At 46.3% G+C, this 26,723-nt stretch overlaps 1 protein-coding gene across 4 annotated transcripts in view; it reads right to left on the bottom strand.

Moving 5' to 3' along the window:
• Positions 1-1,465: 1,465 nt before the first annotated feature.
• Positions 1,466-26,723, bottom strand: part of LOC143315759 (E3 ubiquitin-protein ligase HECW2-like) — a 29,832-nt gene continuing 4,574 nt past the window's right edge. The window contains exons 2-31 of one of the 4 annotated variants that reach the window (XM_076723137.1): positions 21,662-22,853; positions 18,528-18,635; positions 18,347-18,441; positions 17,299-17,374; positions 17,044-17,213; positions 16,771-16,913; positions 16,345-16,445; positions 15,217-16,127; positions 14,989-15,130; positions 14,725-14,877; positions 14,048-14,149; positions 13,606-13,756; positions 13,424-13,527; positions 13,218-13,342; positions 12,572-12,757; positions 11,626-11,778; positions 11,378-11,480; positions 11,161-11,257; positions 10,992-11,075; positions 10,758-10,867; positions 9,708-9,828; positions 9,483-9,596; positions 8,555-8,707; positions 8,371-8,469; positions 8,144-8,273; positions 7,877-8,023; positions 7,677-7,791; positions 6,202-6,287; positions 5,986-6,098; positions 1,466-5,100 (exon numbers count right to left, since the gene is read on the bottom strand). In XM_076723137.1, the coding sequence (XP_076579252.1) occupies positions 4,989-5,100; positions 5,986-6,098; positions 6,202-6,287; positions 7,677-7,791; positions 7,877-8,023; positions 8,144-8,273; positions 8,371-8,469; positions 8,555-8,707; positions 9,483-9,596; positions 9,708-9,828; positions 10,758-10,867; positions 10,992-11,075; positions 11,161-11,257; positions 11,378-11,480; positions 11,626-11,778; positions 12,572-12,757; positions 13,218-13,342; positions 13,424-13,527; positions 13,606-13,756; positions 14,048-14,149; positions 14,725-14,877; positions 14,989-15,130; positions 15,217-16,127; positions 16,345-16,445; positions 16,771-16,913; positions 17,044-17,213; positions 17,299-17,374; positions 18,347-18,441; positions 18,528-18,635; positions 21,662-22,055 (4,698 nt within the window). In that variant the 5' untranslated portion in view covers positions 22,056-22,853 and the 3' untranslated portion in view covers positions 1,466-4,988. The remainder of the gene's footprint in view (positions 5,101-5,985; positions 6,099-6,201; positions 6,288-7,676; positions 7,792-7,876; positions 8,024-8,143; positions 8,274-8,370; positions 8,470-8,554; positions 8,708-9,482; positions 9,597-9,707; positions 9,829-10,757; positions 10,868-10,991; positions 11,076-11,160; positions 11,258-11,377; positions 11,481-11,625; positions 11,779-12,571; positions 12,758-13,217; positions 13,343-13,423; positions 13,528-13,605; positions 13,757-14,047; positions 14,150-14,724; positions 14,878-14,988; positions 15,131-15,216; positions 16,128-16,344; positions 16,446-16,770; positions 16,914-17,043; positions 17,214-17,298; positions 17,375-18,346; positions 18,442-18,527; positions 18,636-21,661; positions 22,854-26,723) is intronic. The other 3 variants (XM_076723138.1, XM_076723139.1, XM_076723140.1) reach the window with 3 other exon arrangements.

Here is a 26,723-nt window from a genome sequence, read left to right as displayed (position 1 = left end):
TTAATTAAAGAGTATGATCGTTGTTGTTTCATGAGAAACAGCTGTTATTTTACTTTCACCAAAGCCACCAGTTTTAAACCTCTATGTTGGTTTGTGAACATCAGCTAGCACTCCAGCCTTAAGCCCACCATGTTTCCTAATGATTTAACACTTTCACAGTGTAAAAATGAATACGTGTGTGTTTGAGTTCACAAGCATATTGCTGCATTGCCTTAACTATGATGTAGACATGACAAGTTGCTGTAAGATCTGACTTCCCCCATATCTGTATTTGACATTCAGTAATATTCCAAGGACGCAGTCAGCTCACCCTGTATTTAATGTGACGTGGCATGGTGAATGAACAGTGTTATGAGTGGGTGTTTAAGTTGGTGTGTATCTGTGTAAGGTGTCATGATCTTATTTTCCCTGGAGAGCGCAGGAAACTTCTGTTTAGTTCAGATGTTGTACGTTGTTTAATGTTCTGTACCACAGAAACACTGAAGTATGATGAAGTTGTCAGACATTCAATGACCATTGTCAGTTATTGGTTTGATTAATGCTTTACACTCTAATAATGTGTGTTGTTATTGATAACTGATGGTGGTTGATTAGGGTCATTACCAGCTCATTGTACCTTGTTTCTAATGGTAGTACGCATGTTTTTAAACTCATGTCCTAAACATGGTTTGCTTGATGGTGTTGTTACTGACTCCTGATGAAACTTGAGAGCTCAGCATTCTCGTTGGCCTTTTTTAAGTAACATTAGCATTTCTTCACCTAGAAATAGCTGATATTTCTCTGTAATATGACCTCTGTGTGTCAGCTGCTGTGTCTGTCTGCAGTGTGTGTAGTGATGACAAGTTTCTCATCAGTGTGTTTAATGTTTAACATGTCAAAAAAAAGTGTTAGTAGAATGCTAATGGCTGCATTCTTGATCACCCTTAGCCAATGTATAGATTTGATGATTAAAACATAACAGCAGTTAATATGATTCCAGGCATGTAGTACAATTTGTTGTGAACTGTCTTTGCTTTTTTAACACGAGACTATCAGAATCATGTCACATCATTGCTATACTGCATATGAAAGTGGTAGATAAGATAGTTTTTGATGTAAACTGCTACACTTAGCAGTTCCTGTTGTTTTACATCTGATCTTTTGTAACCAAACTTCCACACAGGAATTAACTCAAACTTATCGGGTGGATCTGTTGCTGTTTTGTGACTTTAATGTGGAGGAGTTTTACCTTGATGTTGTCATTTGTAGTTTATTTATGCAATATTTAGCCATTTATTGACACTGGAGTTTATTTGTTGGCACGTCCTTGTTGGTCCTCCATGCACCTGTCAGATCTTAGTGATGTATCCCATATTTTTGAGTTCAATAGGAATATCCTTTGTCATTCTTGGTCAGGAACAAAATAACCTTTCGAACAGAAAATCTATGAGAGAATATCTGTTCTATCAGAAAAAGACATGACACATATTGACTTCCATTTATTATCCTGCTCAGTTTGTTCAATTACAGTCCAAGTGATGTGGAAAGGAGAAGAAAAAGCTTGCATAGAGAGATGACATTTTATTTGAGGAGAAGAAGAGTGCTGACAAACATTCATATTTAAAGTGAGGTGGACTGTACAGAAAGAGTGGCAGGTTGTGAGGCGGCCATCTTGGGCTCTAAACTTTGGTACATTGTGGTTTGACAGACAGAGGGCAGTGCATTCAGTGAGGGAAAGAAGAGAATCATTAGATTTGATTAGAATGAAGAAGAATTACCACAGGAAGGTTTATCCAGGTCTTCATTTGACACAGAAATGTTAGATTATATTCTGGATTAGAGTACATTCTTTCAAAGAGTAAACAAGGATAACAGTAGGTCCAAGGCTTTATCAAAATCTGTTTACAAAATTGATGACAACAGTATGATCAGTTTCAAATGTACCCTCCCAAGCTTGGCAGAAAATGTGGTGTTTAGGTTTTAAAGTAGTTTTTTTGTACCATTATCAGACATAAAAAAAGCAGTCTGTAGCAGTTTGTGTGTAGTAACTTTGGTTATATGGAAGACAATTCCTGTCAGGGGGAAAAAAAAAAAAACAATAGTTTCTCCAAGATAAGAGGTTTGAGACATGAAGTCCACATTGAGTGGAAAGTCAGAAATCAGAGCAAAAAAATTGAGAGAGTCATTTTTGACAGTCCAAATTATGACCTATGAAGTCCAAAATTAGATTTCAGTAAAAAATTGGACAATGTCCAAATGCATTTATGGTGATGATTAGATAATGATTTGTAGTAATTAATTGAAAAGCATAAGAAGTCCAAATGATGTGGTCTTTCTAAATCAGCATCATGGTTCAAAATTAGGATTTAGCATAGAGCACTTCTGTTTGTATTGGGACATTTAAGTTCTGGGCAGTAATGGGCTTCCATACATATGTATGTATTTATTTCGGGGTTTGTGTTAGTTCAGGATCTCTGCGGTTGACTTTTAGGTGTTGTAGGCCTGCGCGTGGACAGTTGTATTTCAGTGTGGCAGTTCAAGGCGTGCTTACATTCATAGTGCAGAGGGGGCAATGTGAGTGAGCAGGACGGTAACAAGTATGTCAATGTACAAAAGAGGAAAAGAATCACTGCAAGCTTCTCCCAAATGGGTTTCTATAAAATGTTCATGCTTCTCTATTATGAGGACTTTGTTTTTTCATTGCTTACTGTGTGCCTGTTTTGAGCTCTCTGTGTGAACTGCACTTAACAACCTGATTAAAAGAACACAAACATTAACACGTAGCTGATACAATTCAGTCAATATTGAAATAAGAGAGTGCAAATCTATAGCAACTATAAAATGGTGTCTACTCTTCATGTTAGAAAAAGACATTTAGCAGAGTTTGCATACAGCAAGTGTCAGCAAATTCAGGTGTACAAATACACGAGTGGTCAACATCATAAGTGTAAAAAGAGCAAAGACAAAACTGCCATCATTTGGAGCTTGTACTCATAGCGTGTAAGTTGACTAAAGAGGCCAGCAACAATGAAAAGAAAGTATAGTGTAATTAGCAATAGCGAATATAGTGATGAGACATTTTTAGCCAGTTGATGTTTTATTGAATGTCTCAAGGTGATTAAGTGTGTTCCTGTGCATTTAATTAATTGGACTTGGCAGCTTAAAATCTGATTGCCTAATTGTGTTTTTAGCACCAGCAGCTTGGTGTTAAGCTCGGTGACATTTAGTCGTTGTGGCGTGGCTGTGTGTAGCAGGGGTGAATCTAGAGAAAGGTGTGGGGTTTGGGACATCTATGACCCTTAGTGTGGAGTTTGTCCCTCCATCATTTCAGTGTCCATTGTTGTAGAAATAATAATGTTTGTGGCCTTTGGTTCAGACTAGGGCTGCAACTGTTGTCTATTATGAGTGATTGATCTGTCAGTGTTATTATGTTGAGTAACTGATGATGAATAAAAATGTTGCTTTTTTCTTTTTCTGAAAACAAAGTTATTGTTGTATACTGAAATATCTCAACTGCTGTGCTAACATCAGCATTTACTTGGCCTAAGTACAGCCTCACAGAGCTACTAGCACGGTTGTTGTCTCTTCATAAGTAATTTCAATGATGAGTGAAGTCAGCCAATTGTTATGTCAATACTGTCTGTATAATAGAAATATTAGTTTAGTGAGCATAAAATAGAGATTTTGAACACTTCAAAATCATTGTTAATTATTTAAGGTCTGCTGGGGACTATGGCCTTAATTGTATAATTAGCAGATAAATAAATGTATACACACAGACTGACTGGGAGTGGTTTGGCTCTAGTGGAAGTGGGTAGTCTAAATATGACTTAATGTTAAATGTTCACTGATTGATTGTAGCATATTAACTTGCTCCTCCAGTTTCAAATGTGGAATTAGGCCAGAAATGAGTTTCCAGTTTGACTACTGGAGGTCAGAGTGCATGTTCTTCAGATATAGCATGTATTTCCAGCCCCTGTGCCACACAATGTAAAATGTTCTAGATCCACCACTGGTGTGTGGATGTTTAGTTGACTTTGTCTATTTGGATATCTAGTCTCTTTCAGCATCATCTGTTGAGTGTAGACAGCTTTTGCCAAACTTTGGAAATCAGAGTGTGATCCAGGCTAGTTTTGAATCAGTCAAATACAATCCAAAGTCTGTGGATATGGTTACATAATGTATGTAACTTAAAGTAGTGGCCAAATATTAGTTTCCCAATTGATTCAGGTGTGTTAAAAAAATCCAAATCAAAAGACACTCCCCACACTATCTACATCATAAAGTTAGTTACATTCAAATCACAACGTGTCACTGCCACATCATTAGAAAATCACTTGTTCTTGTAGATGAAAATACTGTAACAACAATATCAAAGCTTCTGTTTGGGGTCTCCAAAATCAGCTGTTGAAGTTCATTGGAAAATCCCTCAAACTTTCCAAAAAGGTACCCCCGGCGGTCCTTGAAAGGCTTTGAGAAACAAATGCATTATCTACACGAGTGCAGTCACTACAACAGGCCACAAAGAGACGCTGTACTACAACGAGGGCGTCAGTGAAGATCATAGTTCTGGACAGTCTTTCTAATCCTTTGAGGTCCATCCAAACTAGAATATAAGAGGCTGAGAAGGCAGTGGTTGCTTCTTCTTTGATGTGTGTCTTAAACTTACATGATGTGGTATCAAATTGAAAGTGACAACAATGGAAAAAGTCTTTGCTCGATCCAACCCTGGCAGTTAAGATTGTGGTCCCAAAGGCAGTGGGGGTTTTCACTCGTCACACAACACAGGTGAAAGTGTTTAATTAGGTGCACGGAAAAAAATAGCTGTTTGCCAAAGGTTCATGGGTCTTATTGGCGTCTGTTCTAAAATACAGTGGATTAGAAATTCAACACAAACCACAAATGGGGCTTTAAATTCAGCTTTTTGAACCCTTGCTCCAGACCATCATGGCTCCCTCTCTTCTACCTCCAGCAGCTATTTTTGATGGGTAGACTGGCAGATGAGGGCCTCATTCCAGGCCAAAGGTGCTGGTCTCCTCCACAGCAGTTAGCATCTTCTCATACAGCATCGAGAAGGACGGGTACGGCGGCAGGTCTAACCGGTTGAAACAGGTATGAGCTCTGGAGAGAGACCACAGACAGACAAGCGATATTAAAAAAAGACTACGAGTCATTAGGCAACGAACGTACACGTCACAAGCAGCGACAACAAGAGCGAGAGGCGTCACGCTCGTCAGCGGTCCAATTGGACACAGGTGCTACGAGGTGACGTATAGAGTGAATAGAGAGCACTGAGGGTTTTGCGTTAGCCTCTTCCTGAACATTTGAGTGTCCACTGTTGGAGAAATAGCAAGACTGAGTAAGGGTTTGTGGTGATGTTGAAAGGAAGGGCGGAAGAGGGTTGAAGAGAGTCCGAGTGGAAGAGTAAAGGGTGGCTTACCTGCGTGGCCAAGCAGAACGGCGTGCGGCCTCTCCTCGCGTGCCTCTGCTCGGTTGACTCGCGCAGGTAGACTCGCAGGTCTTTGCAAAAAAAGGTCTTCGCACAAAAAAGGCTGACGCACAATATGCTGACGCTTTCGCTGACGCTCAAGCGGACTCTGGCTACTTTTATACTACCCCTGCGCAGCTGTTCCCCGTCGCCGCTCGTTACCGGGGCTGTAGGGCCGGCCCTTTCGCGCTTCCTCAACCAATCGACAAAGAGACCCGTGACCTGCCTCAGCTGACCCTTGTATCCAATTTGCCCAGTCGTTAGTAGCCAGAAAGCATCAATTTCCACATGACAATATCGATATCGTTTGCTAAATGCAATTTCACATCAAAATGGCCTTTCAATGTTTGCCTAAAATCACCACTTCCAGTTTGATGGCTGCAGCACTCGCTCTCATTCAGTATGGGACCAATTGCAAAAACTGTTGTCCACCACTGGACGCAAGAGGTTCAAAAGGTTGGAATTTTGGATCATCTGCAAAGTCATCTGACTCCAAAAGCATGATAACAATGGGATACCTGGGCAATGAGGTGACCTTCCCCCACTTCTCCACGCAGAACCTCCGGGGTCCGTTGCTGCCGCGCAGAGAAGCAAAGCCCTCGTAAGGAATGCTGGACGTGCCGGTCACAAACTGAGAGGGACAGCAAAGGGAAGAGAAGACAGAAGAAGACGATTGAAGTCCTGATGACACTCGCTCTCAAAGGTCCCATGAACTGTCTGTCACACGTGCCTACCTGCAGGAGCCGCAGTCTCTGCTCATTGTTGAACCTCTCCACCGCTGCCCAGAACCACCGGATCACTATATGGTTGTCATGGTAACCTAAACAATAGGATCACGATGATGCCAAATGATTACACCTCAAGACAAAAACACAGCAGAGACAGCTACCTGCTGCAGGTAACAAAAAGGAAGCAGTGACAACGCATTGGAACATGGAGTCACACAATAAGTCATTTGATTCATTTAAAGCAGATTTAATTGAACAAGTCTTAACATGATGAAAAGACTCATGATCAATCATTTTTCCTGTCTTACCACATCATTCACAACACACAATTACCATTTATCATTTAAGCAACGTGCCCTTCAGGGTGGTGCTGAGAACTCATTCAATTCATTGGACTGCACTGTCTTTGGTGCCCCCTAGTGCCACAAAGGCAGAGCTGGGAGCTGTATGTACAACTCTGTTTCTAGAAAAGTTAGGATGCTGTGGAAAACTAAAGTGTTGGTTGGCAACACTCTGAAACCCCATTATTCATTGAAAATAGCACAAAGACAGCATATCTAATGTTTGAACTGACAAAAGTCTTTGGTTTGGAAAATAGCTCCTTATTTACAAAGAGATGGCAGCATCATGTTTCCATAAAACAGGGACTGGGTCATGTTCAGTACTCTGCTGCATCTCCCCTTCTTTTAATAACACTCTAAGCGTTTAGGAACTGAGCAGATGATTGTTGTCATTTAGAAACTGGAATGTTTTCCCATTTCTTTCCTGTCTGTATTGTTCTGCATGACTGGTGCCCTCACAAACATACACGTTACCTTTGCCACCACTTTGCTAAGTGCTTTTGGAGCAACAGATGCTGCACATTAGACAATGCTAAACCACACTGTGCATGTACTGTGGAGTGAAAGAGTCCAGGTGCTGAACTGGCCTACCTGCTGTCCTGACTTGTCACCACTTACTAATGTACTGTGCATTATGAATCTTTAAATACAGCTAGGGAGGTGCTGAGCAGCTGAAGTCACACATCACACAAGAAATGAGAAAGAAGTCCACTTTCTACATGACAACAATCATCTGCTCAGTTCCTAAACGCTTACAGAGTGTTGTTAAAAGAAGAGGAGATGCAGCAGAGTGCTAAACGTGATCCTGTCTCTCCTTCTGTGAAACATGACCAGCATCAATTTAGAAATAAAGAAATTATTTGCAAATACAGACATTTGACAGCTTTAACATTTGAGAACTAGTCTTTGTGCCTTTTTCTATTTCATATGGGGTTTCAGAGGGTTGGAAATCATCACTTTGGTTTTTACACACCATCCTAACCTTTCCAGTTACAGAATTGGACATAAACCCCACAACTCTGCCCTTGTGGCACTAAAAGGCACCAAATACTGGAAAACTGGAACCCATCATGTCCTCTTCCTGGCTCTGAGGGGCTGCCAAAATACACCCCTGCAACAATAAATCAAATCCTTCCTTACCTCCTCTGTACTCTGTGTTGTTCCTCCAGTCTGATAAGTCGATCTCTGCCGTCCCTGCGATCACCAGCTCCAGCTCCCTGGCATCAAACACTGACACCAGCCGAGCATCCACCACCTGCAAAATACATACAAACGTCTCAGTGTCTCAAATAGTTTCAAAGCCTTTACATGCAACATAGGAAAGCTTCTGTAAGCCATACCTCGTAGAAGCCCCTGACCAGGCTCTCAGTCTGCTGGACCACTCCTCTTTCGATCCTCCACTTCACCATGCGCTCAATGTATTCCTTCTTGTTCTTCTCTGACACAGGGATGTTGGCTCCTCCAGGCTTTAGCTCCCTTTCTGTTATCTGTGCTCACACACACATGAAAATAAACAAACAAAAACAGCACTAGATCAATCTTCTGCTCGTCTTTTTTGCCCCTCACGAGGAATCAAAATAGTGTATTTGGTAAAAACTAGGTCTAACCTGTCCAAAGACTTCCTCGTTGACGGTGAAGGTGAGGTCCAGCATGTCTTCAATGTCGTTGTCCTTCATCCACTGAAGCGACTGGTGAAACTCCTCATCCAGATACTCCAGGTCGCTCAGGTCACAGGGACTACGTGATGACAAATGACAGTTTGTAGGTTTAGGTGTGCCTGTGAGACCTGGCTGAGGAAAACAATACTCTCATGTCCTGACGTGCTTGTACATACATGCGCAGCAGACCCTTATAAAAGGGTCTGGTGAAGAAGGCATCCAGCAGGTACTGGTGGATCAGAGCCAAACCCAAAATGCGACCACTGAAGCGGAACCTGAAACACACATCAAACACGTGACCGCACATTCAAGTAATCTGGACACTAACAAACATGCCTGAGTGTTACCGCTGTCCCTCACCATTCGTGGTGATTGTCTACGAAGGCGGACATGGGGCTGATCTGGACGGTGTAGGTGTCGTTGGCAGAGTACTCAAACAGACCATAATAAGGGTTGAAAAGCTCCCTGGAAACCAAGAAGAAGAACTCTCTGGAAGGCCCGCTGTAGTCCAACCTGCAACACACACACACACAACTTACTGCATACAGTGGAGGAGAACATATTTAAATCCTTCAGTAAAAGTACTAATACCACACTGGACAAATACTAGTCCTGGATTGGTTACTTATGTAGGTATAATCTGGAAAATGTACTTAAAGTATTACAAGTACTCCATGCAGAAAACTGTCCCTTGTGACTGTTGTACTATTGAACATTAAATGATGGTTATGACTCTTTCTTTATGGATTCATCTGCTGAGTACTTTCTCCGTTCATCATTTGTTTGGTCCAAACCTCACAATAATTACAATTACAACAAAGCACTACAAAGCACAACTGTTTCTGAAAGAAAAACCACAAACTATGTCAAAACACTATCTAAAAAGTGAACAATTCACTGACAAATGCTTTCGGCTGCAAAACACCACATTTTACAAACTCTCTGGAGGTTTGATGTGCAAATATAGTAATCTGGAAAGTAGCTGAAGCTGTGTGAAGTAAAAAGTATTTCCCTCTGAAATGGACTACCATAGAAGTGGGAAGTGGCATGAAAAGACACCACTTAAGTACAAGTACATCATAAGTTTTCTACAGCAATACTTTAGTAAATGCACTTGGTTACATTTCATCATGAATTACTCATATCAATTACTCTTTGTGGGCTTATTTGAAGATTGAATCATAAATCCTTTCCTACAATCAACACTCATCTGACACTGTTGGTTTACATCTGGAATCATATTAGCCTGATCAGGAAGTGACCACAGACGTCGAGCGCACACACTCACCCCTCCTCCCCGACAAAGCTGACATAGAGCTTGCTGCGCTGCAGGTCTTTACGGGAGTAGCACATGATCTGGTTGAAGGCATCCTCCAGCAGGTGGTCACGACGGATGATCAACCTAGGACACACAGGCAGGTGAGTGGGCGGACAGACAGACAGACAGACAGACAGACAGGCAGACAGGCAGCATGTGGAAATACAAAGACAGAGAGACGCTGCCTCCACCTACTTTAGCTTCCCTGGTCCTTGGCCGTAGCCTTTAGTTTCCAGTTTCCTGAAGAAGTTGCGCAGTTTGGCCTCAAAGTCTCTCTTGTAGGGTGCGGGGGCTCTGGCATTGGCCCTCTGAGTACCTACAGCAACAGACAGGTGAGGAAAACTCACTCCAGGCCTTCTGGTGTCAGTCACTGTTAACATTTATTTGTACCTTCCTTCATATGACACACAGCACACTGCATGCAGATAACTCACACCATTTCATGTTCTTCACCCCCCCCGACAAAAGTCTGTTTTCATGATTGGTTTTTCTGCTCATTTTCGAATTTGGAATAAGAATTAAATTATTGATAGGAAGTAAACATAAACAGCTCCATAGAAACACATCTTCCTAATTAGCTTATTGTAGTAGCAGCCTAGCAAGACTTCCCAAGTCAAGGAGCACATCGTTAACTAACTACATTATTCTGTGGCATTACAATAACGACCACTACATCCACTGTTTAGTGCTTCCTCACTAAGTGGACGTCTGTCCTGGATGCTAATGACTTTAGGCTAACATTAGCTTCCTCTGTGCTATAACATGACCTGAGATCAGAGTAACACACGCGCCCTCTCTCTTGTACTCATATGCTACAACATTTTACTCTACGGTACTCCTTGTACATAATGCACATATCCTTCTATAGTTATACTGATACCAGGGCTAACTACTGCAGTTCTGCTTGCTGCATCCACTGTTTTTCTTATTTTGTCTGCTCGTGTACCAAGCCATGAAATGCCCCTTTTACAAGACAGTCACCAGATGGAAACATGAGCTTAGCGAGCCAACGACAGCTGATAAAGTCTGCCAGTGACCTGTGACATCAGCTGCCAGAATGAAACAGTCACTGTGCAGAAAAGACAACCAGCTTCTGTCGCAAATCAATGATGTATCAGCCAGATATTAACATTTGGAAAGTGCGTATGTGATGCATTAGAACAGACATTTTTAAATTCAACTGGGAAATAAAAGGTCACTTTTCAAAACTAAATTATGTATGTGTGTGTGTGATTTGTCTCCTACCAGGTGAGTTCTGTGGCGAGGACACAGGTGATCCCCGAGGTGACTGACAGTAGCTGGGGTGAAGTAAGGCGTGAGGAGGCACGTAGGACATTACTTCATCTTCAAACAGACTGCAGAGGACAGACAGAGTGAGGAAGAGGCTGAATTCACTGAAGCTGACCCAAGCTGAAAGGAAACATCCGGGAACAGAGGAAACAAGGGAAGGAAGGAAGGAAGGACAGACGCCGGTCTCACCTTAACAGCATGACAAGGTCAGCATCGCCTGACAGCCTGGCCAATCCTGAGCCTCCATCTGTGCGGATCAGCTGCACCTTCTCCCTGTTTTCATAGCAACATCACACTGAGCGGGAAGCTGCAGACATGAAGACTAAACGGTGTCAGAGGCCTCGAGTCTGGATCCTACCTGAGTGAATGGTTCCGGCTCAAGTCGGGCTGTCTCTCCTGCAAAATCTCAAAGATGTTTGGCTGTCGAAGAAACGCCACTATCTTGTCGTTGTAGGCTAGAAGAAGAGCAGACACGTTCAGGTGGGTCGGCTTTGATCATTTCTGAGGGCTCCAGTGTGTGTGTGTGTGTGTGTGTGTGTGTGTGTGTGTGTGTGTGTGTGTGTGCAAATACTGACCCACTGGCACAACATCTTGGCACTGCCCCCTGCTGGCAGAGCTGAAGGTGTTGGAGGGCCGTGGCATGACGGGTGGGCCGGCGTGACGAGGGTCTTCACCCACCTACAGAGACAAGAGGAGGAGGAGGTCTGATCGTCCCGTTCTGCTTCTTATTCTGTGACATCCATTTAAGCTGGATGTGACTGTGCTGCTACTGCTGCTGCCCACAGTAAAAATGGCAGACGTGCCCAAAGCCTGCATGTCTTACCAGTCGCCGCGGGCTGACCTCGCCGGCGCTGTGGCTGCGTTGGCGGGTCAGGTGCTGGCGGTGAGCCAGGAGGCTCGGGGGCCGAGTGCTCTGGAGAGGCAGCCGGGGGTCGATGAAGGTGGTGGCTCGGCAGTTATGGTCCACGAAGAAAGGCTGAAAGTGAACACGCAGACTGTCAGGTGTCCATTGGACAGCCCAGTTAACCGTCCTCATGTCTTTACACTGACACAAGATGCTTCCACATCACACTCAACTGGACCATGACTGCCTTAGAAATTACACAAGTCACAAAATGGAGTATTTATACTTCATCTTGACTAGAAATACTATCACCATGTTAACTTGGAATAAGTATATAACAATAGGAGTATTTCTGTGAGAGTTACCAAATACAGAATTCTGTTTGTGACCATTTTGTGGTGTCAAATCATTTGCACATTTAAATAAATGTTGATATTTAGGATTTCCTAAAATCTACATGTTTCTTTTCTACTTTTCTGTGTCTTCGTAGTAATGAGGTGGTTGGACAAACATTACAGGAGTAGAATAAATGACATGATACATATTTGTTGTGTTCAACTTTGATCCATTTAGTATGTAGGTTAAATAATTATGTATTTATTTCTGCATTGAACAATGTATTGACTGATTGATTGATTGATGAATACGTTTTTTTTCCTCCTGAATTCTGTGACACACCTGGCAGGAAATATGCCACTCTGACCCCTAAAATAAAACCAGTACAATATATTTCATGCAACTTCACGTATTTAGTGACAGAAAAATGTTATTTTGCACACTAAACATAAAGTTTGAGGCTTTGCCAACTTGATACCTTCAACACATGAAGTCACATTTTGGCATTTCAAAACACTAAATTCTGCTCATCCAAAGCCATTAAGCCTCTGACTTCATGGAACCTTTCAGACTCAGGTGTGCTCCCCACCTTGCCGGTGTGGTCGTGCTTCATCTCCCAGCCTCTGGGCAGCTCCAGCTGTTTGTTGGCGAACATGTTGAGGAAGGCCACCAGGTCCCTGTTGTGCTGGTAGCGCTCAAAGTGGTGAGCATCCCGACGAACCTTACTGATCATATGCTTCAGACACGTGTTGGTGGTGAACATACGGTAGGCACTCTGAGACAGAGACGGTGACGGACAGATGGGAGGGCGGGAGGGAGGGAGGGAGGAAAAAAAGACAGAAAGAAGAGAGGAAACACATCCACCAGAGGAAGGAGTCAAGTTTGGTCATGTCAAGTCGTCTCACTGTCATACTATTTCATTGCTATTCATGACTATCATTATGAACGAGTAATGGCGCTGCTATCAGCCTCAGCTGAGTGCTCATCAGCTAATGTCAGCATGTGACGTGAGCTTTTAAGCCCCCACAACTGCCCTCCACCCAGCGCACATAACCCTCCTGCTCCCACTAATCATTTCCACACAGTCCCTTAACGAGTGTATGTGGTGACCAAAGGCTGAAGAGAAGCAGCTTCCTAAAACAAGTAGCAGCGTGTGATCCACGAGGAGGAGGGAGGGGAAAGATGGCTGACTCAGAGGTAAAAAGGACAGAGAAGAAGAGAACGAGTGGCCGTACAGGGTTGGAATGCAGCACAGTGAAGAAGTCGGGGCTGGTGAGGAACTTTGCGCTGGGGGACTGGAGCAGCAGGGTGAGGCGAGACCTGGAGCTGGACTGAGCCACGCTGTTGTCTCTGCGCAGCTCTGCAACACAAAGGTGAACAATCAAGGCTCCGGGACTTCACACACCACACAGGCCACAATGCAGTGCAGTGAGAGGATTACCTGGGATGGAGGGGTGCATGTCAGTCTCATCCGGCGGCAGCTCATTGGCCGGCTGCTCCTCTGGTCTGCTGTCGTTGGTTATCGTTCTGCGTATACTCTGATACCTGGAAATGTTAACGTGTGTGTTAATTACCGCTAACTTTGCCGTTTGAAGCTGATCACACAGTATCTGTGTTTCCCACCTGCGGTTCAGCTGCTCCATCTGCTGTATGGAGTTGGACCTCTGGAGGGTCTGCGGGGCGGGGGGCGCGGTGGGACGCTGCCAGGTTGTGGTTCTGTTCACGTGGTCCACGTAAAAGATCCGGCCGTGGCTGTCGATCCGAGCCTCCCAGTCTGGTTCACACACGACATTGAAGACAATAAGAACGCACATAGAATAACGAGGCCGCGCTGAAGAGGGAAAAGCATCATAACAAACTACTGGATCACTGACTTCATGCAGCAATGCTGGTGAGAATTTCAGCTAAGGTGTAAAGGAATGAACACCCACTGAAAAGACAAACAACCAGTCCCTTTAAGACGCCACAAAGCCTGATTATACCACCAGAAAGTGGTTGAAATCCATCATATTTGGAGTTATGACCAATAGGATTCACTGTCGTACACACACTCGCGCACACTCACTAGGCGGTAGCGGCTCGTCCACTCTCTGGTAACGACTGATGTCATGGCGGACAGAAGGCAGCGAGCGAACAGATTGGTGGCCATTGACCTGAGCTGTGGCACCTACACACACAGACACACACACAGCCGCACGTTATACTATGTCATCAAACCCTACTACTGTCCAAAACAGACACCACTGTCCTCCCTGAAGCCAACAGCCTTTTGGCAGCTGCAGAAAACTTGTTCTGACCTGGATCATCCAGGTCCATTCTCTTATTAATGCCCCCTGATGACAGGGGGGAGATGCTGCTGCACATTTTGCGAGTGGAAGTTACAATTTTCTCTGATTTGTAGGAGCATACAATAAATACAAGCGATGGAATCAATGTGTTTTCATGCTAAAAACATATGAAAGTGAAGCAAACGGCCCGTTCTGTCTGAGTTAATTTGCTCCTGTCAGAGGAGAGCACAGCCCAGCAGGAGGCTGGAAAACACAGACGTGGAAAGTGAATGATTAGTACCCTCCATTCCCTCGAAAACAACAATTAAGGAGACCGTGAGTGACACAATTAACGTCCAGCTGCTCCGTGGAGCTGCTCCGGAGCAGTGTGGACACGTCTCAGCGTCCCCATGTAGATCAAACTTTACTGGAATCACAGAGGTTTGAGACAATCCACCTCCACCCTGCGTCTTACCCGCCTCTCTCTCCACCCCCGCTGTCCCGTTTGAGCTCTGCCTCGCCCCGGACCCCTCCTGGTTTTGGGCCACGCCTCCAGAGGCCTGCATGGACTGCCTCCTCCTCCACACCTCCCCTCCCTCCTCCCCGTCCCCACTGCTGACTCTGGCTCCTGTAATGTAAACAAGACTTTTTTATGTGTGCAAAGCAACGAGGAGGCAGAGCTGAACTCATTTCCACCTTCAGAACAGCAGTGATTCTTTTAAAGAGAAACTTTCATCACCTTCAGACGTCTCTCCGTCTCTGTCAGTTATGGTGCTGCTGGTGGAAGCAGCTGCTGCGATTGGCCCGTTCGCCTCGCTGCTCGATGACTCCCCTCCTTCTTCCTCCGCCTTTGGAGCGACTTCCTTTCTCATCTCCACCTCCTGAGGAGAGACGTAGAGATTCTGAATAAAAGCTCTTCCCGCCCTTCCATCCGTGACATGTAGCTTTGAGTCAACTGAACGCTCACCTGAATGGGTGACAGTGGACCAAGGGAGGAGTTGCAGAGTACTTCCTGGTTTGCGCTCAGGCTGCTGCTCTGCCCCTGGCAGGTACACTCCTCCACAGACTCCCCCAGCCCGGGCGATGCCACGGCAGCCTCAGCTCCTGATGCCTGAGAGGAGCTGGGAGCTGTGGAGGTTTCTCCGGTGGCGTTGGCGGCCTGAGCCAATGCCCCAGCGACCTCTGTGGTCTCTGCGCTGCTTGATGTTCCTGCCAGTTTTGGGTCTCTGGCTGCACCTTCTGCAGCTCCATGTTCAGGCCCTGCAGGCTCAGCTCCAGTCTGAGCTCGAGCAGAGGACCCGGCCTCTGTTGTGGCTCCAGGCCCAGTCTCTGACTGTCCCTGAGGCTCCGCCTCTGAACCCGCGCTCCCCTGTTGAGACTCGGATGCAGCCGATGTCCTGGATAAGTCCGTGCTCTGCGGTGTCCTCGCCTCCTGTGATTGCTCCCTGTGCTGCCCCGCCGTCTCCTCATCCTCATCTGAGTCTATGTGCAGCATGGCATTGAGCCGCGTGTCCGTTGGAAAGCTGGAGCGGAGTTTCGGCGAAGGCCCCGCCAGAGGCCGGTCCCCGGGGCTCCTGGGCGTCTCGATGGCATCCAGGTAGTCGTTGAGTGACACCTGCCGGTGGGTGTGGCCGCCCACAGCCACAGAGAGCACATCCTCCTCTCCCATCTGCCCCGGCTCCCGCCACACACTGTCGTCACCATAATAACAAGCACCGTTGCCCATCATGGAGCCCTCGTCGGAGCCCGTGGGAGAGGGTCCACATGTGACACGCGAAGACGAGGACGGGTGAGGGAGGTCTTCGTCGTCGGAGGGACTGCCGGGGTCACCGTTCACTGCGCCGCCCAAGATGGTTCCCACAGCGTCTGGGGAAGCTTCTGAGAGAAAGAGGGGGGCAGACGAAGAGGAGTGACAGACGAAGATTGATAGAAAACAACAGAGTTTAGAGGAGATCTGAATTCAAGGGTGGACGTATGTACAGTATGTATGACACGACCTGAGTGGATCCCACACACATCCCATTTTAACACCAGCTGCAAATGGAGCGTCTGTCACTCATTAAAGTAGAATGCATGCACACACACACACACACACCTTCTTGTCCAGTGGAGGTGATATCCACTCTGAACAGAAGCTGTCCGCTCACATGGTCCGTGGGAAGACGACGACACAGGCTGTAGCTGACGGGCTGATCGCTACACACAGTTAAAACACAAGCAGACATGAGTACAGTGTGTCTCATATATAACAACGCTGTTTGATCCACCTCCTGCCACCATAAACTGCCTCCCTATGAGAAGAACTACACACACACACACACACACACACAACACATCACGATTCACCAGAGCAGACACCGTCCTCCAGTTGCAGATCAATATCAAATCAATGCCTGAGCAATGAGCTGATTGGTACTATTGACTGGTATTGACTGAACTATGTTGAGTCACGGTGGTTAAGTGCTGAAGGTCACATGTGTGTGGAGACGTTCCCCTTCTGTCTGAGTGTGTGTGTACTCACTCAGCTGTTGGCCCCTCCAGGAGTCTCTGCACAGGGATGATCAGCTGACCCAGAAACCGCTTGATGATTGGTCGGCTCTTGGCAAACTTATCCTTCACTTCGATCTCCAACACGTCCGTCATCAGAGCCACAAAGGTGTATTTCTACAGGAGCAGTTACAGGTGCAGAACATTTACATCATGTGTTTAGACATCGAGTGGAATTCAATGTAGTTCTATTAACACCCGTTAGTCTCTCATAAGATGTTATTTGTGCGTGAAGGTGTGTGCCGACCTCCCCGTGCCACACAGGGTTGATGGTGTTGGCTATGATGGAGGAGCGTCTCTCCTGGCCGTGGTGGGTGAACTTGGGGAGGCCGCTCCTCTTCCCGGGCAGGATGGACATCTTCAGGTAGGGGTCGGGGTTGAAGAACATGCCCTTCTTCAGGCCCACCGCCCGGATGTCTGCAGTGGAAAGCGCAGTTGTTAGCATGTGTGGGGTTTTTTTAACTGGACCACAGCCACAGTTCTGCTGAGTCACTCCTCTCACCTGATAGGGTGAAGCTGACTAGTTTCCGACAGTGTTCAGTCCCTGATTGGTCCTCCACTTGGCCTTCACTGCCCACCTGATGAGAAAACGACCAACAGGAGAGCCGTGTGAGTGGATGACTGACCGTTCTCATCTTTGGAGTGAACTGACTTCACTCCTCGAGGAAAAATCAGCAGAGTTTGATGAAAAGTTAAAGGAGGAAACATGAACGAGGGGTGGGCTCACAGTGTGAGGGCTCTGATTCAAACTGACGGCTTGAAATTTTACTGACTCAATTGGAGCAAACGTCTCTTCGCCTCAGTTTGTGCCGCCGAGACCTCAGTGACGTCTCTCCATTCCTTTGCCTCCACTGGCGCTGACTGCGTCCCTGACATCTCCAAATTTCTTTCAGTTTCTGTCTCACGCGAGTTGAGACCAAGAAGACTTTCTACGGCCACACTGAAAGCTAACTGAAGACCAACTACACTTCTGCCTAAAGAGGCTTCCTGTGCTGACTCTCAGCAGGAGGAGGAGGATTTCCTGTTTCGGAACTGCAGCCAATCGGAAACCATGACGACCAACTGACGTTTTCTGAAATTAGCAAACCAGAAATTGTTCCAATTCCAGGTACCTGAAACAACAAGACTAAGAGTTTGCAGCCATGCTAGCTGCAGAGTTTGGAGCTAAAAGCTAACAAGCTGATGTTCACCATGCTAATCATCTTAGGTTAGCATGCTAACATTTGCCAATTAGCAGTAAACACAAAGTCCAGCAGGGGCTGATGGGAACTTCATGAGTTTTGTAGATACTTGGTCAGAAGTATTGAACAAACTGGACTAAAATGATGGAGTTAGATGAAAAGTAAAGTAAGACGGGACAATTCAACGTGAGGGGGGCGTAAATGTCTGAACGCAATTTGATGGCGATCCATCCGATAGATGTTGAGACCCTGCACTGAAAATAAATGTCACACTCACAGCGGTGCTAGAAGGATCACTAAAACAACAGTAGACAGAAAATAAGAGACGAGGTGGAGTAATGACTGGAGCGAGCCGAGGACGGGACATACCGTTACTCCAGGGTTCTTGACGGTGATGCAAGGTGTCGTCGCTCTCAATGCTCCACTTGCGCCATGATAGTATTTAAAGCACACCTTCGTCTCCGCTGTGGGGAGAGCGCACACACACACGGTCACCAGGGTTGTGGTCTCACACTTGAACACAAACACAGCACCCGTGAAGTCCACTCACGCTCCATGAAGTAGGGTCCCGGCTCCAGCCTCCACACGATCTGTCCCCTCTGGGTGCCGTTCACCCCGCGATTCTTGGAGTCCCACACGTTGGCCACACACGTCTCATCTGACAAACACACACATTTACGCTCAGAAGCTGAACATTTGCGCCTTCTGTCTCCACGACACACACAGACGCTTTTGTAAATTAGGCAGCTGTAAGATGTTAAAAGTTAATGACACGAGGGGCAGACAGAGAAAACAATTAACATAACAAGACATTTGGAGAGGTCACACACTGCCCCAATGGCTACTGAGCCATCGACTGACTTAATGAGGCAGCGGCATGTACAGACATCTCAGCAAGATGGTGATTTATGTAAACACATGAGAGTCCGAAGCTGCTGTTTTTAAACATATTTCTGATTCACTGAAGTCAAGAGAGCAAGGAAACATGAGACAAAAGCACCGACATTATGAGGAGGATTTGATGTTTTTACCTGAACACTGATTTCTGGCTCACAGTCTTTATTCTTATATTTTAGATTTCTGTTAAATACTGGACAATTTGACCTGTTTGACCTTTTTTACATGAATCCATGTAAGAGAGGAAGTAAGTCTTCGGTCCAACAAACAGCTCACTGCCATGTAAATGTGACAAGGAGCTCAGACGAGACACTGATTTGTCATGAGGCCTCCAGCCAAAAAGGCCCTGGTTTAATCTGTAACCTAAAAGCTTATCGTGTCTTTTAGTGGACGGACACTTTGCCCTCAGGTCATAAATCACAGCCCTGTCGCTGCCTGTCGAGCCATCAAACATTTATGTGTACGTCCTGTGACAAATGGCCCCTGTCCTGATAGATCAATGCTGATGACCGTCAGTCACACACAGACACACACACACACACACACACACACACACACACACACACACGCATACATACAGTGCTCCCCTCGCCCCCTGTCACACCAGGTCACCATCAATAAAGCCTGAGCCTTTGTTGGTGACAGCACATAAGCATTCCTCACGCACACACAAACGGCCACACCTGTCTGACCTGACAACCCTGCAATCATCCTCATAAACTACAGCCTTAGAGACACACACACACAAACACGTATACACACAGGTCAGACGGCAGGGAGAGGTTGTGGAGCTCCGACGGCTCCAGGGGAGCATGGCCGACAGCCAGGCTGGAAACAGTCACCCCTGGGGAGAACCACCCGAGAAATCCCCCTGCCTGTGGGTCAATACTGGCGATGCGCTGCAGAGTGGTTGGAGGCATCACCTTTCCCCTGCTTCCTCCACCTCTCTGTCTGCACAGAGGAGTGTCCACAGGCACTCGATCTCATTCACGCACGCAAAATCGGTCACCTGTGGTTTGGGATGACCTTAGCTTTTGTGAAGCGGTGTGTATTTCACTGGCGGCTGAAAGCTGCTCTTTCACACCTGAGCCTGAGAGCTGCAGGGCATCACCAAGCCCAGCAGACACAGACTGATAACAGAGACGGCCTTTTATCTCTAATTAAGCTCACAATGAACGAGGACTAACAACAGCAGCCAGTGCAAAAATAGACTGAAATCAATGCTGTGAGGCAGCATGAGAAATACTAGATTTTATGCACACATAAGGGCCACTCCAGCAATTTAGCATTACGCCTTAAAATTAGGGGACGAGCAGAGGCCGAGGTGTCCTGACTTGTAGTCCCTATAATTAGGCTCCAAACACACTGGATCCCATAATGCAACTCCACAGCAAGTTCTGCTCCACCTTCCTCAGCTGGGAAACACCCATGTCTTTCAAACTCCACGCCTCTGCTCGTAAAATGTTATTTAGACACTCTTGTGTCCCATAGTTTAGGGACAGACAAGCAGGACCTCGCATCACACCCTCTGTCATTCAGCAGTACATCACTGTAGGACGAGGAGGACGCCCTTAAAGTGATGTGTGTGTGTGTGTGTGTGGGGCAGAATGTAATATGAGAAGCAACATACTGCTCTTAAATGCTATTGATGCTGAGTCAGCATCACTTTCTTCAGGATAACCGACTCCCTTTCTCTCACCACCTTCTCCTCACACACACACACATACACACACACACACAATCCATTAGCCGGTTAATGCAGCAGCAGTGCAGCTGACGTAATGCTCTAACCTTGAGGAGATGAGTTACAAGTCGCAACCTCTTCAGTAACGCTATCATAACGCCATCCTACAGCAATTTTTATTACACCAGCAGACACACAGGAGGACAAACGCGTGGACAGACAGGCAGGGAGACTGGCGGAGGGAGAGACAGCATGGCACTGAGAGACCAGGGGCAGGAGACAGGCGAGAATGATGATGATGATGATGATGATGATGATGATGATGATGAGCAAGCAAGAACAGACCACAACGGAGGTCCATTTGAGAGGGAGCTGTGCACTATGAATCGCTTACTGGACAGGAAAAAAAGGAACATGCATTGGCTTTTTTTTTGTGATGTTACAGTAAAATGAACGGTCAGAAAAGACTGATTTGTGTCCACGGTACCGTGACACAGACGACTGTTAAAATTTAGTGTAGCCATGGGGAGTTTTGAGCCAACAGAGTAATGATGATGTTAACATGCAACCAGGCAACAATGCTAGCGAGACTGCAGTGGTTAGCCCGCCGGATGTTAGCGCTAAACCCCTCCCCAGAATGACAACTGTCCAATCAGAGCTTCGCAACTGTATGCAAAAAGCTTGGAGGTTGTGTTTTAGAAAACAAAAATCTAGAGCTTCAACTACATCAGTAAGGTGAAGAAGAAATGGATTTAATATTGTTTGTCCACTTAAACTTCAACGTTATAGCTTCCTCATCTAACTAGCTTACTACGTACCAGTCGTAATCTAGCATTACGTCCAAGACCCTGGAGCATCGCACTATCTGACATTAATTATTATTTATCTGACACTATTTTTGGGGATTATAGGTTAAAGCAGTATCACAGCTGGCCCGTGAGGCTCCAGCCAGACTCATAACGACATGTCGTCGCTCTTGCTGTGTCTTCCATAAACTTCTAAACAAAGATCTTAATTCCCCCTAATGAAACAGACTGTACCACACGTCAGTGGGGTGGGGGGTGGGGTGGGGAGGTGGGGGGGGTGAGGTTGAGTTTGCTCACCGATGTGATACAGGCCGATCCAGTCAGTGGCGTCTACTTCCTCCTTGATGTCCCAGGAGATGACCAGGTGGCTGTGGCCGAGAGTCAGCTGGTACGTAGACGCCGTGAGCGATGAGCGGCTGTCTGACGTCACCAGGTCCGTGTCGCTATTGGCCCGCTGGAGGCCGACCCCGGCTGTTTCTGGTTGGCTCCCTGACGTCATAGCAGAGGAGGACGCAGAGGCAGAGCCTCCGACTGCACCCTGCGCCGACAGGCTGCGGAGGTTGTCGGGCCCAATCGTGTATGGTCGGGTGTGCGGGGTACGCCGACGAACCGCCAGCAGGTGCTCTCGGGCGCTGCCGTTGGTCGACGATGAGGACGAGGAAGAGGAGGCGGCAGTGGCAGCCAACGCCATGGTTACCACAGGGGAGGAGGTGGAGAAGGAAGGGGATGAGAAGCGAGGGGGAGAAGAGGAGAGGTGGGGGTGGTGATGGTGGTGCTGGTGGTGGTGGGAGTGGGGCTGAGGGTGAGGATGGTGGTGGTGGTGATGATGATGGTGATGTGGGGAGGAGGGGGCAGAGGAGGGGGAGGATGACTGGGGGCGGGGGCGAGGGGGGAGGACGGCCGTTGTAAGGGAGGGGCGAATGGTGGAGGCCAGGTGGGTGGGCCAAAGAAAGAAAACAAAGAGGGAGGGGGGAAAAGTTAGGGAGGAGGAAAGAAGGGAAGGAGAGATGAAGGCCCTTTAGCTCGAAGGTGCCACCGCCCGACCAAAGTGAAGGAGCTATGAGTGGCTGGAAAGGTGAAGAAAAGGGAACCGGCCCCTGTGGAGGTCCACGTTCCACTAGCTGTCACTCATTCGTGAGGCGGTTTGAACCTCAGCTGAACCGACTCTCCCTCTCAGATCAGTCACTGTGAGCGTCGCTGGTGTCGGTTTATCCCTCCGGCCCCCCGAGGACCCCTGTCCATTTCGACAAATGTGTCACCAGCAGAGCAACGCCTTGCTTGAGGGCACTACGGCACTTTGTATATCATCCAGGTACCCATTATGACACAAGGAAGTGATGAAGGTGGGAGATGGGCAGAGAGAGACGAGGAATTAGGGATGAAAGGCGATCCGGGAAATCCTTCCGCTGGTGTGTCCGGGGAGGAGGGGGTGATGACGGGGCGGTCCTACGGTCCACAGGGAGGAGAGGGGTGAAGGGAGGTTGGAGACCTATAGGAGAGAGAGACAGATAGAGGAGGTGAGAGAGGTGATGGGGGCAGAGGAGGACAAGAAGAGGGATGATGGTCAGTATCTTGTGCAGGACATGGCTAACTGTAACTACTCAGGGTGATACGTGTGAGGAGTCACCAACGTGTAGTTTCTGCCATATTTTGAGGGTAAACAGCAGGAAGTTCACATACGCTAATGTTTTCCTTGGCTAACGTTACTGTTCTTTACGCTAACGTTACGTTTTTATGCTAACGTTAGCACAGCAAGGAGGTTTTCTGTGCTCTTCTCTGCAGCTTTCGAGGGACAAAATGCTATGCTAAGCTAAAATAAGATAAGATGATTGCGCCAAACCGCGTCTCAGCTTCCGCACCGCCAACGTCACAGCGAACGCTCAGCTGCCACGCCCCTCCCTCTTATTCTCTCCGTCCTTCTTGCCATTATCAGACTGGATGTGCACTCACACACAAGCATACCAGACCCCTTCAGTCAGGCCTCCGAATTAGCTGTGCTATGTGCTGCTGACAGAGAGAGAGGGCGAGAGAGGTGTACAGGAAACTGCAGAGAGAGAGAGAGGGAGTTTCTACAGAACGTGATCATTAGCTCGTCCTATACTCAACTGAAAACACAACAAAGACGATAATTAATGTTTTAGCTCATCAGCTTCATTGGTTTTTGTAAATATCTGCTTATTCTGAATCTGATGCAGCAGTGCGTCTCAAACAAGTCGGGACAGGAGCAACTAAAGCTCCTGAAACACCTGTTTGGATCATTCCACAGGTACACAGGCTCATTTTCTACAGAGTCTCCCCTTTTTTTTGGACATCGCTAATTAACTTACGACAACTCAACATGTGTGTCCTATTTCACTTTGTTTATACGTTTGATCTGCTGACAGCGAAGACATTTCCCTTTTTGATGAGCTGAACTAAAGTGTCAGTAACACAACTAATTAGCTTCATTACACACACAGGAAATCAGAACAACATTAGCATCCAGCTTCCTCCTGATCCACCTCCGTCTAACAGACGTCAAAGGGTGTGAAAACAAGTCGAAGGCGTCGTGTGTCCAGATGTTGACAGTTTGAAATATGATCTCGACATTAAATCCGGTCAGAACGACAACACAGTTTGCTTATTTTCCAAAGTATTCCAAGATTTCACTGTGGTCCATCCTCTAAATGCTGTTATTAACCACACTGATGTGAGAGACACTACAGTAAAACACTTCATAAACTAGTCTCTCTCTCTCTCTCTCTCTCTCTCTCTCTCACACACACACACACACACACACACACACACACATCTGGACAGCTTATAAATAGCTCTTGGCAGAGGCCTGTGTTAAGCATGTTGCTGGTGGCACAGTTTAAAGCCACTTGTGCACAAACAGCAAACACACACAGACACGCACAAACTCTTGAACATCACGCTGAAATGTCTGCAGGCTTTGTACTGACGAACGAAAGCACGCTCACACGCTCTTCACTCTCTCTGAAAACACTCCAGAAACTCCACCCTGAGAGTCCCACAGAGTAAAACCCATGCGCACACACACACTGCAGCGCTGCCTCTTGTCTTTATAAAACTCATCAGAAATGCGAGCACACACACGTGAAGCTCTTGGGAGGTAAGTGTCCTTGATCCAGCAGCAGGATTAAAGCAGAGAATGGGGGATTTACTGTTGACAGAATGCCTCCTCTAATCCGCTGCATTACCACACGGCTTCAATCTGCAGCTGGAGCTCCGTCCACCCGCCCGCCTCCCTCTGCAGCTACATCTCCACCCAGCTGTCCGGCAAATGTAAACTCAAGACTAAATGCAAATTAGGTGCTAGATAAACTCTGGCATCACCTGTAGTTTATGTCATTTGCTGGTTCTATGTCTGTTTATTCTGAATGTTTCACTGTATTATTAAGGGGGGATCTCATTATTTCTCTTTTAAATAACATTACATCTTCAATCATGAACATAAACAGCACACCTGCTGTCACATGATGACCGGAAGCCCTGCCACCAGGCCAAGACATCGCTTAATTAAGGCCGCCCACCCATCCTCCTGCACACCTGTGGTCAGCGCACAGGTGCGCTCACACACATTAGCTCACTCTTCACGTCGATGCCGCCGGTCTCACATTTTGTACGTTTCATCATTTAACGGGTTACTTCAATGATTTAGCATGGCTTTAAGGTCGTAAAACGTCACTTTAATTAACCATTACACGCTATACAAAACGGCATTAATTAAACGACAAAAAACAGTTAAACTGGGTCCGAAGCTAGCACGTGCCCAGCGCCAAAAGCGGTGTACTTCCGCGGGGATAATAAACTTTTCGTCCACGTTAATGTTTACAACGAAATAATAATGTAATAAAACAGATATTAACCGCATTTTGGGGTCATTCACGGTCGCGTCGCGTCCGTCCTGCTGTCGTTCCGTGTCCGGGCGTCTCACGCCAACGCACGGGAGTCTGCGTGGTGCGTTCAGGTGCACCCCCGAAAACCCAGAACCTAGTGATGCATTCACGCACAGCTGGTAAACTCAGGAATCAATGATCGAACGGCCACACAGGTTGTTTAAAACGCCAAAGTTTCGATTTTTCTTATTTTCTCTTTGTTGAAATATATCTGCCATTACTAACTTGTTCTTTCACTACAGATAAAATCATGACAGTACCCCCCTTTCTTTTTATATTAGTATTTTATCTTAGTTTAAAATCCTCGTATTGTGATAATCTTACTGCAGTCCCATCATGTTGATAAGATAGACAGACTCAACAACACCAACAAACTTTGAATTATGGTCTGAACTACGGGTCAAACTCAAAAAATACAGGTTCCTACATTTCCCATAATGCAACTAATGCAGACCTATGGCCACTACTATATTCTTAGATCATTAATAAAGATGTAATATTGTACATTTTACTGTTGTTGAGGTGGAGCCATTTAATAATTTTAGGTAGTTTAATCTATAAACGTGCATTTTTCATAAGATCGTCATGTTTTGTACATCATTTGTGAAGTAAATAGTAACGAACGCTATTCCTCATTGTATTACTTTACAAATAATACAGATTTTATCTATTTGTCATGTCTTTACATGTCAGTCATAACTACATGTCATCGTAACGTTTCACTCCTGGAGACTTAGGGCACAGTGACTGCAGCCACACACACACACACACACACACACACACACACACACACACACACACAGTCACATACTGTACAGGTATGCACACTAGTAAGTCAGTATATGAGAACGATCAGTCACACCACATCCATACACTACCTTAAAAACATTACGTAATAAAGGACACGTGGTCTGCTCTGGACTGTCTTCAGTAATAACATCTGTGTGATCAGCGAACAGGTGCATCAGTGGGATCATTTGATTTGCTGCCTCTCCATTAATGCCGACTAGTTTAACTTACAAAACAGCCTGATGTTCAAGGTCACATTTAAAGGTTGAGCTATTTATACCTGACCTGTAACCAAACCTCCCCCACACTCACCCCTCACCACACCTCTCATCCTCCTCCCTCTCCATTCATTGCATTCACTGAGCTGACCTTTGGCCTTGGTCAGCCTCGGTCTTACAGCCCAGAATTCCACATTTGACATGCCCTTAATACTCTGCACCGCTCACACCAACTGCTCAGCACTTCTTTAGGTGTCAGCCAGTGCCAAGCGCCACATTTATCCCATAATGCAACCTTAAGTTTCTTATGGCAGTGGGCATTAGTTCACTTTTTATGCAGAATATTAATCATCAACACAATCTAATTTTTCATCCTGGCATCAGTTTGACATGTGGGACTGCACTGGACAAATGGCTTTCTGTTCTACACTAGTGTGACGTAACACCACA

Source organism: Chaetodon auriga, chromosome 23 (assembly GCF_051107435.1).
Source record: "Chaetodon auriga isolate fChaAug3 chromosome 23, fChaAug3.hap1, whole genome shotgun sequence".
Taxonomy (NCBI): Eukaryota; Metazoa; Chordata; class Actinopteri; order Chaetodontiformes; family Chaetodontidae; genus Chaetodon; species Chaetodon auriga.
The sequence above is the reverse complement of the archived record's forward strand: the minus strand, read 5'-3'. Positions and strand labels throughout refer to the sequence as shown.